Source organism: Poecilia formosa, unplaced genomic scaffold, assembly GCF_000485575.1.
Source record: "Poecilia formosa unplaced genomic scaffold, Poecilia_formosa-5.1.2 Scaffold88, whole genome shotgun sequence".
In the NCBI taxonomy this organism is placed as follows: Eukaryota; Metazoa; Chordata; class Actinopteri; order Cyprinodontiformes; family Poeciliidae; genus Poecilia; species Poecilia formosa.
Window position 1 is genome coordinate 1,834,426 of NW_006800027.1, and position 16,094 is coordinate 1,850,519.

Consider the following 16,094-nt stretch of genomic DNA (forward strand, 5'->3'; position numbering starts at 1 on the left):
AAAATTAATCAGTCTAAGATCATTAAAAAAAAGTTTAAGGAAAAGCAGATTTTGGATCTTATTTATTTAAAAGCACAAACTTATCAAAGGTGTAGAAGCTGCTTACAAATGTATCTTTGATATGACATCCATTCAAAAATTATGTACACACACATAGCAGATCCTCACCGGTCATGATAGGATTATTTTGTGCAGACTTAAAGCTTCATTGTTTCTTAAACCCCCTTTAGAAGATAAACAAGGCAGAAAATTATGCAACGTTACAAGTAGGAATTTCAACATACACTAAAAGTTAAGAGTTTAAAGTTTTTATTCCAATTCAAGATGTTCGAGTTCACAGGTTAGTTTGAAATGGTACAAAGGTAAGTGTTAGACTCTCAGAGGTAAGCAACTTCTGCTCTGCAGCAATGGAGGTTGATCAAAGATTGAAAGCTGGTGCAACTCAGTCCTGTAGGTCTTCCAGTTTTTCTGGAATACTTACAACCACATGTGTCTTCATAGAATCAGTGTTGGAACGCAATGTTGCACTATACCCACATGGACATGGTACAAAGTAGTGTACTGCTACAAATATAGTGAAATTTTTTTTTCTCAACAGTGGAAGACAGACCATCACAAAACTCAAAACTATAAGTCTTTAATTCGGAAATTGCACTTAAAGCAACGGTGAGTACAGTTTCTTTCACCATCAAAAGGCACTCAGAAACTGTGACAAAGCCTGACAGGAAGAGGTCTGGCAGACTAAAAACCACTCAAATCAAACACATTTCTGAGAGTTAGCAGCTTGCGTGACAAGCAGCTCGCAGTACAACAGATTTCAAGCTGCAGGTTTGACAGCACGAGTTGCTGAGAGAAAGTCGTTTCTAAGATGTCAAAATGAGACATAAACGCTCGTCTGTGCCATGAAACACAGTTGTTGGACAACTGAAGAGAAGTAGGCGTTATGGACTGATGAATCCAAATTTTAAATCTTTGTCCAGGGTTGGTGAATTGTACATAGTTAGAGGCATCTTGAAACAAAACTGCCACCACAGCACTCTGCAGCAGCGTACAATGCCCTCCGACATTGAGGGTCAGTGATTCATCTATCAAGAAGATGAAAACAACTAGATGTTAAGTTTGAAGACATGGACTAAAATCCCCTTGAGTCAGTTGGGGATGAAGAGTGAAAACAAATCAACCTACAAATTATGGGAAGAACCTTCTGAAGAGTGTTTGATATGTATTGTAGAACGAATGCCACAAGTGTGTTCAGCTGTCACATCTGCCAAAGGTGGTTACTTTAAATACATTTTGGTCTACAAATTGATTCCATGATATCTTTTTGTTAGGTCCAATTACTTATTTGTACTGTGCTTTCATTTCAGAGTGAGACATTAAACTGCATAGTTTTAATAAGAACTTGAAAAACTCTAAAACTTTAAACCAGTATTGCATTTTGTTGGAGGTTTGTTAGAAGAATTGGAGAAGTTTGAGCTTGTTTGTAACATTATTCATCACTTAAGATGATCTCACTGCATGATATTGAGCCTTTTATCCAGGTATTAATTAATATTTCCATCGTTACACGCTGGGACCCATCATGTTTTAGACTTCAGTTTTAAAGATTTTTCATGATTTTCTTTTACTCTGAATTCTGGGAGCTCTGCTGCTGTCTTGTTGTTGGACCTGAAGACAGACTTTGATGTAATCAACCATTATATCACCACTGGAATCATGTGTTGGCCTTCAGAGTCTGTTCTTCTCTGGTGTTGGTCCTCCTTATCTGGAAGGAGGTTTTGTGTGAATGTGGGTCCTGTCAGCTCAAAAATAGCTTGTCTTAGTTACAATGGCATAATTTTTAGACAATACCATACTGCGCTTGGGTCTTTCAACGTGTTTTTCATTTGTCCATCACTCTCAGACAACGGACAACTGCACCGTTCTGTATTTTCGTTTGGACCGGTTCTATGTTGCTCCAAAATGCAGCTGCTTCTCTGCTGACTGGTACAAAACAGAAGGACCATATAAACCCCAGTGTTGGAGTCTCTACAGTGACCTGCAGGATCCAATTTAAAATGTCAGTTTTTTCCTATTAAATCATTAAATGGTAAAGTCGATGTTATTCAATAAGGTCAGAACTTAAATCTCAAGATGACTGAGTCTTCTCCGTCACAGGTCCCAGACTCTGGAATAATCTGCCTCTAAATATTAGATCTGTACAGAAGATGCAACATTTTAAATCTCTGATGAAGACACATTTCATGGACCGGCTTTTAAAATATATTGACATAAACTTTATTAATTTTTCCAATCTTACATACTGTATGTTGTTTAGCTATTTCTATTCCCTACACTTATTGATTTTTATTTCTCTTCTACGTTCTCAGTGCACCACTGTCATGCATTTATTTTGGTTGCATTTTAGTTTGCACAGCAGGAGTTCTTGGAAATGTGCGACTTCTAAGTCTGCTGCTCGCTTGAAGCGACAAAACGGCATCTGTATTCGTCACGTCTTCCTGCAACATGTGAATGTACACAATGTGGTGAAAACAAGAGCAGATGTCCAACTAGAGCGTCATAACTAGAGAGAGCCTTCTCTAAGGTAGACGTCAGCATGTCTGCAGTCTGGGTGAAGATCTGTGGCATTCTTTGTCTGTGCTATGCAGCAGGTAAGCCTGAGAAGGATGTAATGGCAAACCACCATTATGTTTATTTGGTCTAAAAACAATTTTGTCAGATGTTGCTGAAGCCTCGTGACTGTCTTATGAGATGTTTTGTTTTCATATTCAGAGATGAAAGAAGTGGTTTGGAGAGAAGTCGGAGAATCCGTCACAATCCAGTGTAGATCCGGCACAAGCAAGCATATTTCTCTGCATTTTAAAAGGGGCCTCCGGGAGGACATGGATATTGCTCAAATAAATAACAAACTCAAATTGGGAAAAAATCAGAAAAGATTAATGCATTTTTCCGAAATTAAATTGGATGAGGTTAAAAATATGATTGACAGAGTTCAGTTTAATGGAACATACCCAAACATAGATTTTCTTCTTAAAAACCTGAGTGTCGACGACACAGGAGCATACTGGTGTCTGTATTTGCAAGACACATCAAACACCAGAGAAATGATAAAAGGTGGCGGATCCGTGATCGTTGTGGTAAAAGGTGAGAATATTTTTCTTATAAACTACTGCTGCATTTAGCACAAGAATGTTTTGCACAAAACGTAGAATTAAATGAATACGCAAAGACTGTAGCGAGGAGGAACTCCAACTGTGACTCTGATCTGGCAGTGATGTAAATATGCTTTTAAAAGATGTACACATATTTAAACTGAAAGCAGAAAGTGATTACTTATGAGTTTTCTGTTTTTTTTTTTTTTTCTGAATCCAAACCAAGATGTATGCATTTATTGTTAACTTCACACTAAAAGCAGATTTCTAACCTCTCTGTCTAAATTTTAAGAAAACAGTTATGCCAGAGCAGAAGCGGTGCAGGGCGCTGATGAACCAACCATGAACATGCCCTTGCATGTGCCGTTGGTGTATGCTGTCCCTGCTGCAGTCCTCTTCCTTGGCTTCATATTGAGCTTCATCATTTGGATCAAGCGCAGGGTACTTTTAATTGCTTTTGAATTGCAACTTTATGTGTCTGTCTCTGTGTGTGAATGTAGCCTTCGATATCCGTGTTATTACAACAGTGCAATGGTGCAGGGACAATACTAAATTGTGTTTAAAAAAGATTTGTCAGAATTCTACATGTCCATTTCTTTAAAAATATTCACGTATAAGTGAGAATCCACCAGCATAACTGTGACAGAGTGACAGAAATGACCAGTTCAATGAGCATTTAGAGGTTTTGAAGAAGCATTAGAAGTTACACCAATTTTAGTACAAAATGCCAAAAATAACATCCAGTATGGATTTTTATGTCATAACCTTTAACACATTTTTTTGTTTGTTTTATAAATTTGGGCATTCCAGTTTCTCTTAATTAGTTCAATTTTGCATTTTTAATTTAGAACTGTTTACAGCTTTCTCCCGCTGTTTTGCTTCTAATGTTTTTGTGGCTTTTATCCCTGCCTCAATGCTCAAAATTGGTGTTTTTGTTGTTCATCCCACCTGATGAGCAAAACCACAACTCGGTGTGTTTAACCAGAAATGACATCCTCTGATACAAACTGTACCTTTCCACCAATTTAACTTACACATTTTTATTTCTGAAGGATTCAAGAACATTTTCATTCTGTGTCACACATTTATTGACGAACTCCCGTCTGATCCATCCGTCATGTTGATCTTTTAAACAGACCAAGTCCGCTGACATCACAGTTGAGCAGACGCGTGTCTACGCTGAGACCGCCAGCGCTGATGTGGATGAGGAGCATGTCGAGGCTGAAGCTGAGGATGAGACTGTGACGGTGCAGCTTGCAAAGCCGACTGAGTCGCTCAACACCTCGGACCACAGTGTCAAAAGTGATGCGTGTTAAACTGCATCGCTTGTCAGACCACTTGGTTTTCTAAACCAAGTTTTTGCATGTGTGCAAAAGTGTAAGCTGGTGCCATGCTTGAACAAAATTGCTGAGTATAGTTAAAGACAAAGGGGAGAAAAAAAATCATTATCATGAATAGCATTTACACCTATATTGTTTTGTCTTTGTATGTTCCTTTCTTTTTTTCTTTTTTTTTTTTACCATTTTAGTCTCAGTTTTAAGAAAGTTTTACTTGTATACAGTTATGATTTTAGATAAGATATTACAAATTATTAATGCAGGGAAAAATATTAAGAATGTTTATATCTATCAGGAAGGAAAAAATGAAGGCGGAGACAAAACGTAAGGACTTTGGAGGAGAATAAAGCAAATATCTGTGTTTTTATTGTATTTTTCTTGAATGATGTATCCTTTTGACAAAGTCACACACTGTTACTCATGAATAAAGAATACATGTAAAGCATGAATAATCTCATGAAGCATGCACTGCAGCATATTGTTTTCTGTTGTATTTTATCTGATTAGCAGAGAAATGCCACAATGTTATAAGAAATTCTCTAGATTCATTCACTTTTGCTTTCCATAAATGTCTGACTAGACAGATGAAGTTACTTTTATTTCCAAAAAACCCTTTAGCAATCATTTTGTATGACCACAAATACATAAGTTCGTTCCCCTACTTTATCATTAAACATAAATATATCCATTTTGTTCTCGGACAAATAACTTTTAGTTAGTTGTTGACTGAAGACTATTTAATCCCAGCAGAATTAACCGAGTCACTTTCGCTTTATTGCCTCAAGAGGGCAGTGTTCTCTTCTTCTTCTTCATCATCTGTTCCGGGTTTTCCCTTTCGGGGTCGCCACAGCGAAACATCCTGTATCCATTTCGTCCCGTCCTCTGCCTTTTCTACCCTCAAACCAACAACCTTTATGTCCGGTTTTTACCACATCCTTTACAAGAGGCCAGTGTAAACAAAGTAAAACAGGCAATCCACCTTCTTATCAGTAAGAATTACACTTATATATCATATAAACATGTCTTCCAGTGATGTAAAAGATAGAAAAAAAATGTTTGCACTTAAGCTGTTTTCATTTTGTCATCTCTTCAAGCACAAACTTTTAATGCCACTGTTTTCAGTTTTTATGTGTAAGAAAAACTCTAATTGTAAAAGTGAAAAATAAAGCGAAATGTCTTACTGCTTCAGAATTCATCTAAATAGTAAAAAGAAAAGAAAAAATGTCCATGTGGCCTTTCTGGAAGATTGGCAAGAAAAAATAAATAGTTTAAAAATAAATATCAAAGAACTTCTATTTACAGTTTGGCACAAAATGGGTAAGTTCACAAAATGTTAGCATCTTATAGAGCCTTTTTCAAGTTATTATCTCAAAATGGTTAGCATGTGGCCTAGCTACAAACCTACTAAGATGCAGTTTCTACCTAAACTAACTGGCCTGACAAAGAGAAAAAAAGGCTGATGAGCTGCAAAGGTGGAGATTTTCACCCAGGCAGCAGACACACTGTCTGGGTGAAAGAGAACAGGAAAACCTCTTGTTGCACACTCCAAAAGTTTGGGCTTTTTGTTAGAGTGGATTGACGAAACTTATTATTGAAACAAACCTGCAAGACGTCTTGCCAAACCGTGAGAGGAACAGCTTAAAGATTTTTGTTACCGACACTGCTAGCAAGAAAAGTATGGTGCCACTTCTCTACTCTTTTTTTCTGAACATAGCTCATCTAAACATATTAATAAGAAATCATCAAAGCAGTATATTTATAATTCCTTGCAAAAATTGTATTCACTTAAACTTTTTTCAATTTGTCATCTCTTCAAGCACAAACTTTAATGACACTGTTTTCAGTTTTATGTGATAGAAAAACACCAAGAATTGCACAATTGTGAAGTTGAAAAATAAACCAAAACGTTTGATCAAATTTGATTCACGTTTCCAGTGTGTGGCCTTTCTTCCTGGCACTGAATTATTTTAACAGGTCTTACTATTTCATGCCAATTTACTTAGAAAAGTACAAGTGTGACCATTATTAGACTTTCCAGAATGATTTCATTGCACTACGGGAAATAAACCGTCTAAAAAAAAGAAAAGCCAGACAAAATGTCCCAAAAGTCTTTCAATCATACTTCCTGTGTCTTTACCACAGTGTCAACTTCCCTAATTCTGCAAAATCAATGTAAGAAACCCTGCCTGAGATTGGAAATATGTTTTCTCAGTGCAATGAAAATAAAAAGGATCAAAATTTGAAATAGTACCCCATAAATACCAACTGTTTTTAAGTGATTTTAGGACCAGAAGCATCAAGAAACCAAACATATGCCAGCTTTTCTCTGTTATTTCTCTTCAGACTGCAGCTCCACCACTAAGTAAGTGTTTTAAACCCACCTTTGAAAGAAATTGAAAAAACTCACTTCCTGTACCAGCTGCTTGTCAAATGTAGTTTCTATTTATGTGTTGTCAAAGATAAATAAGATTGGGTTGCAGGCTGAATATGCTGACAGCTTCCCGCCCACATCAAAGGTATTTTATATAGGTCATGTGTTCCTGTGAGCTGTCAAGTTCGACTATGTGATTGAAAACATTTCTGACTGGAGTCAGAACCGGACTGATCTGTGTGAATGTCAACTATCAGCATGTCTGCTGTCTGGGTGAAAGTCTCCACCATCCTTTGCCTCTGCTACACGGCAGGTAGGACTCAGTCAAATAAAATAATAAACAGTAACATGCGTATTTAAGAAAATGTGATGGGGGTATTAAAACTGGCATTTTGTGTGTGTTTTTTTTTCTTTCTGTAGAGATGAAAGGAGTGCAGTGGAGAGAAGTTGGACAATATATTACAATCCAGTGCAGATCTTCGTCTGATCAAGATAATCTGATCTTAAAAACGGGTCTCAATGAGACTGAGATTTTTGTATTAAACAAAGACCCTTTTAAAGAAACAATTGGTGACAAAATAAAAGGACGAGTTCAGACAGCTGGGACATTCCCCAACATTGATATTCTCATTAAAAACTTGCGTGAAAATGACACGGGACCATACTGGTGTACTTACTCAAAAACTGAAGACGTTACATATCAACAGAAAATCATGAAAGATGATGGATCTGTGCTGCTGGTGGTGACTGGTGAGTATTTATTTTGTCCTAGATGTTGCTTCTTCCAAGTCAAACACATATAAACTAACTGTAGTTAAAGGCTTTTTAGTTAGAAAGGTTTTCATGCCTCGAACACAAAATTAGCAAGTAAAGATTGTGACACGAGTCGTATTGCTGCTTAGTGTTTTCTATTAAAGTTTTGACATATGGTTTTGATTTTAAGAAAAAAGACAAGAAACACCACCGCCATCAAATGATCCGCTGAAAAAGTGCGAAGAAGCAGATATGAACATGGTGCTGCTGGGGATCGCCATCGCTTTTGGCGTCCTGTTCATCATGACGCTGGGCTTTGTCCTGATTATCATGCACAAGGTATGAATTTGTGTTGTTTTCGTCTTTGTTGAGTTTTGGAAATTCACCGTTTCCCTTTGACTCAACTACTGTTTGTGTCTTCGCGGGTGTTTCAGGATCAGTAAGCCTTCCTGACTGAAAGTGTCACTCAGATGCTATGCATGAGCCACATTTAAAAAAAAAGAAAAAAAAAAGGTTTTCCTCTTCAAGTAACGATTTATTACAACATGTGATAATTTGTTAAAATTCAAAAACTATTTCGAATGTTTTTACGAAATCATTCATTGTGGCTCAAACGATTTAGTGCGTAAAGCTGCGTTTATGTGATCATAGATTGCTTCTGTTATTTCTTTTGCAAAACTGACAAACCTGAACCTCAAACTTAACTCTGTGAGCAGGAAGCCTTGTGCCTATAATGCTGAACATCTTCACAGCTCTTTCAAAGACAACTAGCCAAATTGAAACACTTTTTTGTTTCAACATCAAAAGCAAAAGTAAAATAAAAAAGATGTATATAGCACTTTTAAAGACATGAACAAAACAAGAGAAAAGATGCTGGAAAATGTAGGATTACAACCCACCCCCCCAAAAAAAATATATAAAACACAATTCATTTAACAAAATACACTTTAAAATATCACTGTGTTTTGTAGAAGATAGCTAAAAATTCAATTCACAGTACTCAAACTTATTGGACAGTAGTACCAGAGTCTCCAGTTGAAAATGCTCCGTCACGTTTTGCTTTAAGCCCTGAATGTGGCACAGCCAGCAGAACCTCAGACACCGACTGGGGACAAATGAATGTAAAGGTTTGAGGAGATTCTGGTCCGTGAAGAGCTCTGCAAATTCAAATGGTCTTATTATTGCAGTAGACAGGAAACCATTGAAGCCAAACAAGAAGTTGTGTAATGTACAAGAATTTGACCTAGTCAGTAAACTAATGAATGAGTTTGTAACTATTTGCAGATGCTGCATGCTTCTTCTTCTTTTTTTTTTTTTTTTGGTTTATGTAAGCAAGTAGGAAATTACAATAATAAAGCCTAGAAGAAATGAAAGTATGTAAAATAAATCCCAGCTACACAACGGAACTCAAGTGTGCGATGTTTCACAAAACATAAACAAAAGCAGGCATTTGTCATGAGTTGTAACATAAAAGCCTCGTTCAAAATATATCCCCAATGTCTGTCGTAGTAGAGCACAACTGCTTACAGCTTAAGGCGGCTAGGAGGCCATGAGTTTTTTCCGCAAAAGTAAAAAAAAAAAAAAAAATCATTTTAGCATCTTATTAATTTACTGGAAGAAGGTTTTAGCCATCAAACTGCTTATCATGTCTAGACACTGATGCAAGCAACCTTGTGAAACTTGGAGGAAATGTATAATTGCACAGCCACTGCATGGCACTGATAAGTGATGTTTGACGAAGCTTTCAGTAAGAACAAAGAAGCAATATGTGAAACGGAAACAACGGGGGCCCCAACACATATCTTTGATGTACGCCTTTTCAGAGCAGTGTAGTTTGAGGCAGTAGTAGAAAACAGTCTTAGGAAAACTGTGTTGAATACACATTTTTCATGAAACTACATCAAACCTGATCTACTGAATTGTTTTGGAGCGTTTTACATGTCACAGATTATTATTCCAGATGTCATATTTTAACCATTTCATTCAGAAATGCTTATAAATTTCTCCCGATCATTTTGACCTGTGTTATTTACAACGCTGACGTGTTGCAATGCACAAAGTCTTCGCGTCTTGTATGGGACAAACAGAACAACTTGCTTATAAAAAGTTGTCAGTCAAACTATTGCAAAACATTGATTTTCTTGATTTTTTTTTTTGATTTTTTTTTTGAAGAAGCTGTTGTCTTTGGTTTCAAACTCATTTCCCCATTTTAAACCAGTCTAACTTGCTGACAATCTTTTGTGACCAGACCAAGAGCTCAAACAAAGCAATAAAGCCGAGGCGTGTTGCTGCCGGCAATGATGTTTACGAGGACATGCGAGGAACACTGAGGCGCTGAGGATGCACTTTGCAGGACGCTGACATGCATGAAACTCATGAAGCCGTGGACCACAGAGGCAAGCGGGGCATGTGATGCACTTCCCCAACAGAAGCAAACAGAAGGCAAGCATTTGTGTTGACAAGAGACAAAAAAGAGACTGGACTTGAGTGGATCATCAAAGTTGTACTTTGTATATGTTGTTTGTATAGTTTTATTTTAAACTGGAAAACAAATATTATGTGTAGCATAGACTTTTTTTTTAAATGTATGTTTTGTTTTGTAATTTAGTACCAAGTTTGACTAATGTTTTATATAGAAAGAAAAAAAAAGTGGAGCTGGAATGGAATAAAAAACAACAACACAATCTGACACTTAGAGAGCAAATAAAATGAATCTGGCAAATTGGAAATATGAGGAGTTTTAAACAATTCCATCTATAAAATATTTTGTTCTGTTCCCAGATTTCCTGAGGCGTTTTTAGTAATCGTGACGCATCTAACATGATTGAAACACATAGACGTCTTGCATATTTCTAAATGCAGATTGCAGTTCACTGTTTTTAAGTGATTTTAGGACCAGAAGCATCAGGAAACCAGTGTGATACATTTCAGGATACGGTTTATATTAGCAGAACTAACTTTCACCTCTACCTTTCACTTGTGAAATTATTATTATTTTTTTTATTATATAGACAGATTTTGATTCAGTTAAATGCCAACGCTCAGGTGTCATTTTGAAGCTCTCGGCTACAGAAAGGCTTCATGATCAAGAAGTATTTGCAGTAAACAGTTTATATTTAGGAATAGCATGTCAAGCACTATCAACTTTTCCAAACCAAATTCTTCCGATAAAATATTTCACTCTAAATGCATTTCAAGAAGGTGTTGGCACACATTTTAATACTAACCGTGTAATAGCAACAAATGTGCTACAAATATGCTTTGTAGTATTTTGGTAGTTAAAATAAAGACTAAAACTAAGTATAAAATCTTGGTACTGATTAAATCAAGGTTTATTTTTCTGTTAAGTGGAATATGTGTAATACAATTGTCTGTATTTTTAATTCTAAATCAATAAAGCAATGTCTTTGCTTACTTTCAAACTTTCTCCAGCTTTTACATTGACTTGATAAAGTGTTAAGAACTCTGGAAGTTTCCCACATTTTGCCACAACGCAAGAACAAACTTTAGTGCATTAAACCAGGATTTGAGAGCGACACAAAGTAGCACACGATTGGGAAGTGAAGGGAAAACAATTGATGATTTTCATTTTCCTGTTTTACAGATGTACCTCTGTAAAGTGTTCATGGATGTTGCACTGGGCAAACTCCTCCTTTTTGTGCCTAAATGACAAAATGACACGTATGCTTTGAAGAATCCTTACTCAGTCTAAATTCATTCAGTCCGCCTAAATTTGTGCTTGTCTCAGTTTCAGGTTGTCTTGATTCCAGAAAAGCATTAGGATGTTCTTCCTTTGTGATTTGATAAAGAAATGTGGATAAATATGATTTATCAGTTCAGTTCTATCTTTTGTAAAACAAAAACAACAACAACAAAAAAAAACAACAACTGTGAAACACAGGCAGGCATCTGCTTTGTATAAACTGAAAATGATAGTATAAAAACTTCTCCATTTTCTTGACCTCGTCTGTTGCCAGGGAGGTGAGCCATTTCACCAAAACTATAATTGATTTAAAATTGTGTTTAAGTATTTGAAATATGTCTCCAACAGCTTTGTACTAGACTAAAGAGTTTTGCTCATTTCTAATTGAAAAAAATAAAAAATAATAATAAAAATGTTCAGACAAGATCAGATGAAAAGCAACCGTAACCATAATTTTTCATGTAGACAGGACAGACATACAGATGATACACACTGTACTTTGACCAATATTTTTGATGGTTTTGAGTTCTCCATCCGGCCACCACTTGCCACATAGTGGTCTTCTTTTACACTAAAACCACCTCCAGCTTAACCCACAACAAAAGAGTCAGTAATTGTGAAGGTGAAAGTCTAGAGTCTTACAGTAAATGTGGGCACAGTTAGGAGAAACAGCAGGTGCGCAGTCACCATGTGTCACCTTTAGAGGAACAAAACCTAATGAGTTGTGCAAATGTCTGTCAACTTGCCAGACAGACATTCAAGAGTATCGTAATGAACCACCTCGAAATTACTATTACAAAAGCTGGAAGTTATATTGTTTTCACAAGCCATATTGAACCAAAGTGACTAATAGGACGTCAGCTGAGATCCTCCTGTTGGTGAAGTTAACGATTACTACTATAAGAAGAAAAAGCATGTTGGTAATTTATTAACACTGGCGTCTCAAGCTAGTTCACGTGCTCTCTTAAGTGGCTCTTCAGTTATTATAAATCTTAAAGCTGTTCAAATAAGACATCTCCGGCTGAAGCTGAAATGTAAAAGACGTTGCTTGGGGTGAAGGGAACAAAAAAAACCAAAAAAAAAAACATTGCTTGCAAAGTGTAGGTAAGCTGGATGTTTACTTAAGCGGCAGCTTTGTGGTCAAAGGTTATATTTTCTTCACGAAGATGCTCCACAGGACACTGAGGTGTGAAACGTGTCATCCTGTGCGTTTGTAGGCGAAATGTCAGCGACGAGAAGCGCAAGAACACGGTTAACGTTTTGTATCAGCGCACGATGGAGAGGGACCACTTAAGAATGGTCGCGAGCGAGATGCAAACCAAACGGTGCCACAAGTTAAAGCAAGTGGCGGAAACAGAGACCACTGTTCCGAGAAACGCAACCTAAGCACATCTACAGCGAGAGCATCCAGCCAGAGCCACAGTTTTTTTACTTTTTTTTTTTTTTGTCCTTTTCTCAAATGAGCTTTATGCACTTTTACATTTTATCTGTTTTTTTTTACTCAGTTTTAAAAGTTTAAGCAAGAGCAGGAAACTTCTCAACACGCACCTGCTGCAGCAGACGTTGTAAATGTGTCACAACTTTATCACAGGAAACAATAAAAGAACTGTGTCAGAAGGCGCACATACAAAAAATATAAGAGAAACAGATAAACAGAGGCTGAACTGACGAATGTTGACGGAAACCAGATGAATCTCCGTGTACCGGCAGGCAGCTTTGAAGAAAAACACCCCAGTATCAAGTATCGTAATCTGCACGATTTGCAAGAAAACAGTGGAAAGTGGGTGCTTTCAGAGGAGTAGGTAGTTTGGTTTGGATGGAACGTGTCTGGTTTCAGATTGTCTTATCTTACGCAGGTTCAAAAATACTTTAATACATAGCTTCCCCCACTTTCTGGTTACAACGCACCTGGCTTTTACAACAGAAACAGGATGTTGGTATATATATATATTTATTTATTAATATATCAAGGCATATGTCGCAGAAATACGATTAAATTAGCAAAAAAATCATGACCACTATGCTGCTACACTTTGCTGCTTTGTATTCTTGGGCATGAATGCCTCATCAGAATGGAAAAAAAAAATGTCTTGACTTTGTAGGCAAACAGTTCCTCTAATTGGAAACTATAAAATGTGATGAACATGGGGGATGTCTTGGGTGTACTCCATCTGGAGATGGATGGTACATAATAGATAACATGGAAGTTACAAATTTAGATAAACAATTGAAGGTTTTGGCTTTGAATCAAGGATTTTTTTTTCTTGGTCATCACGTTCTCATCCTCAGATTAACGGACGAATAATCTCATTTGGCGTGTTTGAGGTGCGTTTGCACGTCAAGCTAAGCTGAATTTGAATTTCAGCTTCTTTGTACGTTGGAACATGAACGTACGTGACTCACGTAGACGTTCACTACAACCCTGACTTCAAACAAGTCGTCGTAGGTTTTCAGAAGATGTCACAAAGCACCTTCCTCCTTCACATTCATTCCAGGGATTTGCACCTCCAGCCTTATTGACATTTTCTCTCACAGCATAAACAGTAATATCTGCTTTTGCCCACTCTCAGGGAATTTGCAAGTGGAAGTTCCCGCACTCGCCTTTCATGCTCACACACTACAGTTTAGCTTTTGACACCTTGTGTCTCCGAATGTATAAACTTTCCGTCAATAATTACCCAGGCTTCAAAGAAGTTAGGGGACATTATGCTAAACTACAAGAGGATGGGTGAAGACTAATTTCTCACTGGCCAGTTGCTTAGAGTACACACTGTTGAAACGCACTGAAACCGTAGCTGACTCAAGCCACTGCGTGTTTTTCTGGGCCATGCACCTGGCATGTCCAGCCACAAATGGTACACTTAATCGGGTTATGCTATTTAATTTTGTTGCGTCAGCAAGTTCTGGATGTATTTACGTACAATGAGGTGGGGAAACAAAGCGTGGTTTTATGTCTTTAATTGAATTTTTAACAAATGGAGTTCCATCTGTTAACAGATTTGCGTCATCAAAATGGTTTAGCAGGTATTCGGAGTGACGTGGAGTTAGTTTTCTGACGAATACGAATGTAGGTCAGAGCTTTTAATTTTGCTCTCATTTTACAAGAACACATTTGTATTTTTATCTATGTGATAAAAAATATCTGTCATTTTACCTCTGTGACAGTAAAAAGGAGTCGTTGTTGTTGTTGTTGGCTTTTATGGCAACAGTTCTGCTTCAGACGACTCCACAGCTTCGTCTTTTTCCTCACATGTTGCTGATTGTTCTCTATTGTTATCTATGAACCACACAGACAATGTATTTGCATTATTAAATCCCACATTGACTTTTAGCTAATAAGGTGAGCTCTGAAGGGAATTTTTTGATGTGGATTTTATGTGGGGGCAGAAATGGGAATGAAGCTGGATACAAATGCATGTCACACTTTTTTTGTCTCCACTTCACAGTTTAGCACTATTTTAACAAAATGCATGAAGGATTGTAGAAGTAACGTGACAAAATTTAGAAAAGCGTAACTAAAACGTTTACAAGACACCTCAGGAGACAAGGAAATATTTCTGCAGAACTCTGTTGATGCTGTTGATTTGCCTTCCGTGAGCAGCTCGGATCTGCGCTAGTTGCTCTTAAACATCAAACTGAAACATTGCATCAACACAGACTTTGAATTTTCTCCTCAATCACTCGTGAATGCGCTGGAATGCTTGGTGGAAACGGAAGCCGAAGAGCCCACGCAGCGACCACAAGAGGTCCCTGCAGCTCAGAGCTACTGGCAAGATGAGTGTCTGTGTGCGGCGAAGGTGAAGCGAGGTGACAGGGTTTGACATTTGAAATTTGGAAAGGTTGAAGGTCGACTGAACGCTTCATCCAAGCGGCACGTAGCTTCACCAAGACTCAGAGTTTAAAGTCCAAACAGTTTTTACCTGCCCGCGCTCTCCCACTGCAGCCTGTCAATACTGTACACACATGGGTGTTGTGGGTATGCAGTGATAAAATATTCCACGCAAACGCATTATTGTAGCTGTACGTCGGTTTTGACCTTTGCGCAACAGATCAGACCGGCAAATTGCTCAATCTCAGGATTCCTAATCCAATAATCCACCGCCTGATGATCCCCTGAGCGCACAGGTAAGACTGTAGTCTTTATTCTTTCTCTGGTAGGTGAAAGCCCCCGCGGAGTTACTGTAAACCACTCCCGCTCCTGGGATAGGGCGTGCGTCAGGAGCGCAGGTGAGATTATTAGACTATCCAGCTCACACAGCGTCTCCTGAAGCAGATAGAGGTGGGAATAAAACACTGGGGCAAAGTTTAGGGAGCTCTAAAAAGCATAGGAGCGAGCTTTAGAGACCGGTCGGTCCAGAGACGACAGAGAAGGCGGCACAGGAAGACGCAGTCTGGAAAAAGTTACGGATGCAAACGACACTTTTGAGATTTTCCTCTTTTTATTAAAACACTGCGAGCAGAAGAGAAGAGATTATCTGCAGCCATGAAGAAAACTTCATATCCAGGTGAGCGATTTGAAGCAACACCCCCTGTACCTTTAGTCTGTTTGTGAAAAGAAAATACCTAATGTTGGGGGTTATTTAACAGCTTGCAAAGTAAGTTTTTCTTTTTTTTTTATCACTGCTTTTCTTCATATCTAAAATCCCCTTTATGCGAAAGGCCCCACGCTGCGTGGGATCTGTGGGTGTGGTTTTTTTTTTTATGTATATCCATTTCTTGACTCCGCTCACAAAGTCGCATAAACAGGTTGTGACATCATGACAGAAAGCCTGGCTCCT

General features: G+C 37.8%; 2 protein-coding genes across 2 annotated transcripts; both read left to right on the forward strand.

The window, feature by feature from the left end:
* The first annotated feature begins 2,412 nt into the window (after positions 1 to 2,412).
* LOC103141704 (uncharacterized) lies at positions 2,413 to 4,950 on the forward strand. Its single transcript, XM_007557441.2, has 4 exons — positions 2,413 to 2,651; positions 2,773 to 3,144; positions 3,445 to 3,593; positions 4,289 to 4,950. Exons 1-4 carry the CDS (start codon positions 2,597 to 2,599, stop codon positions 4,466 to 4,468), a joined length of 756 nt encoding a protein of 251 aa, XP_007557503.1. The 5' UTR covers positions 2,413 to 2,596; the 3' UTR covers positions 4,469 to 4,950.
* A 2,013-nt stretch (positions 4,951 to 6,963) lies between these two features.
* LOC103141705 (uncharacterized) lies at positions 6,964 to 11,035 on the forward strand. Its single transcript, XM_007557442.2, has 4 exons — positions 6,964 to 7,173; positions 7,281 to 7,610; positions 7,804 to 7,952; positions 9,862 to 11,035. Exons 1-4 carry the CDS (start codon positions 7,104 to 7,106, stop codon positions 9,949 to 9,951), a joined length of 639 nt encoding a protein of 212 aa, XP_007557504.1. The 5' UTR covers positions 6,964 to 7,103; the 3' UTR covers positions 9,952 to 11,035.
* The last annotated feature ends 5,059 nt before the right edge of the window (positions 11,036 to 16,094 follow it).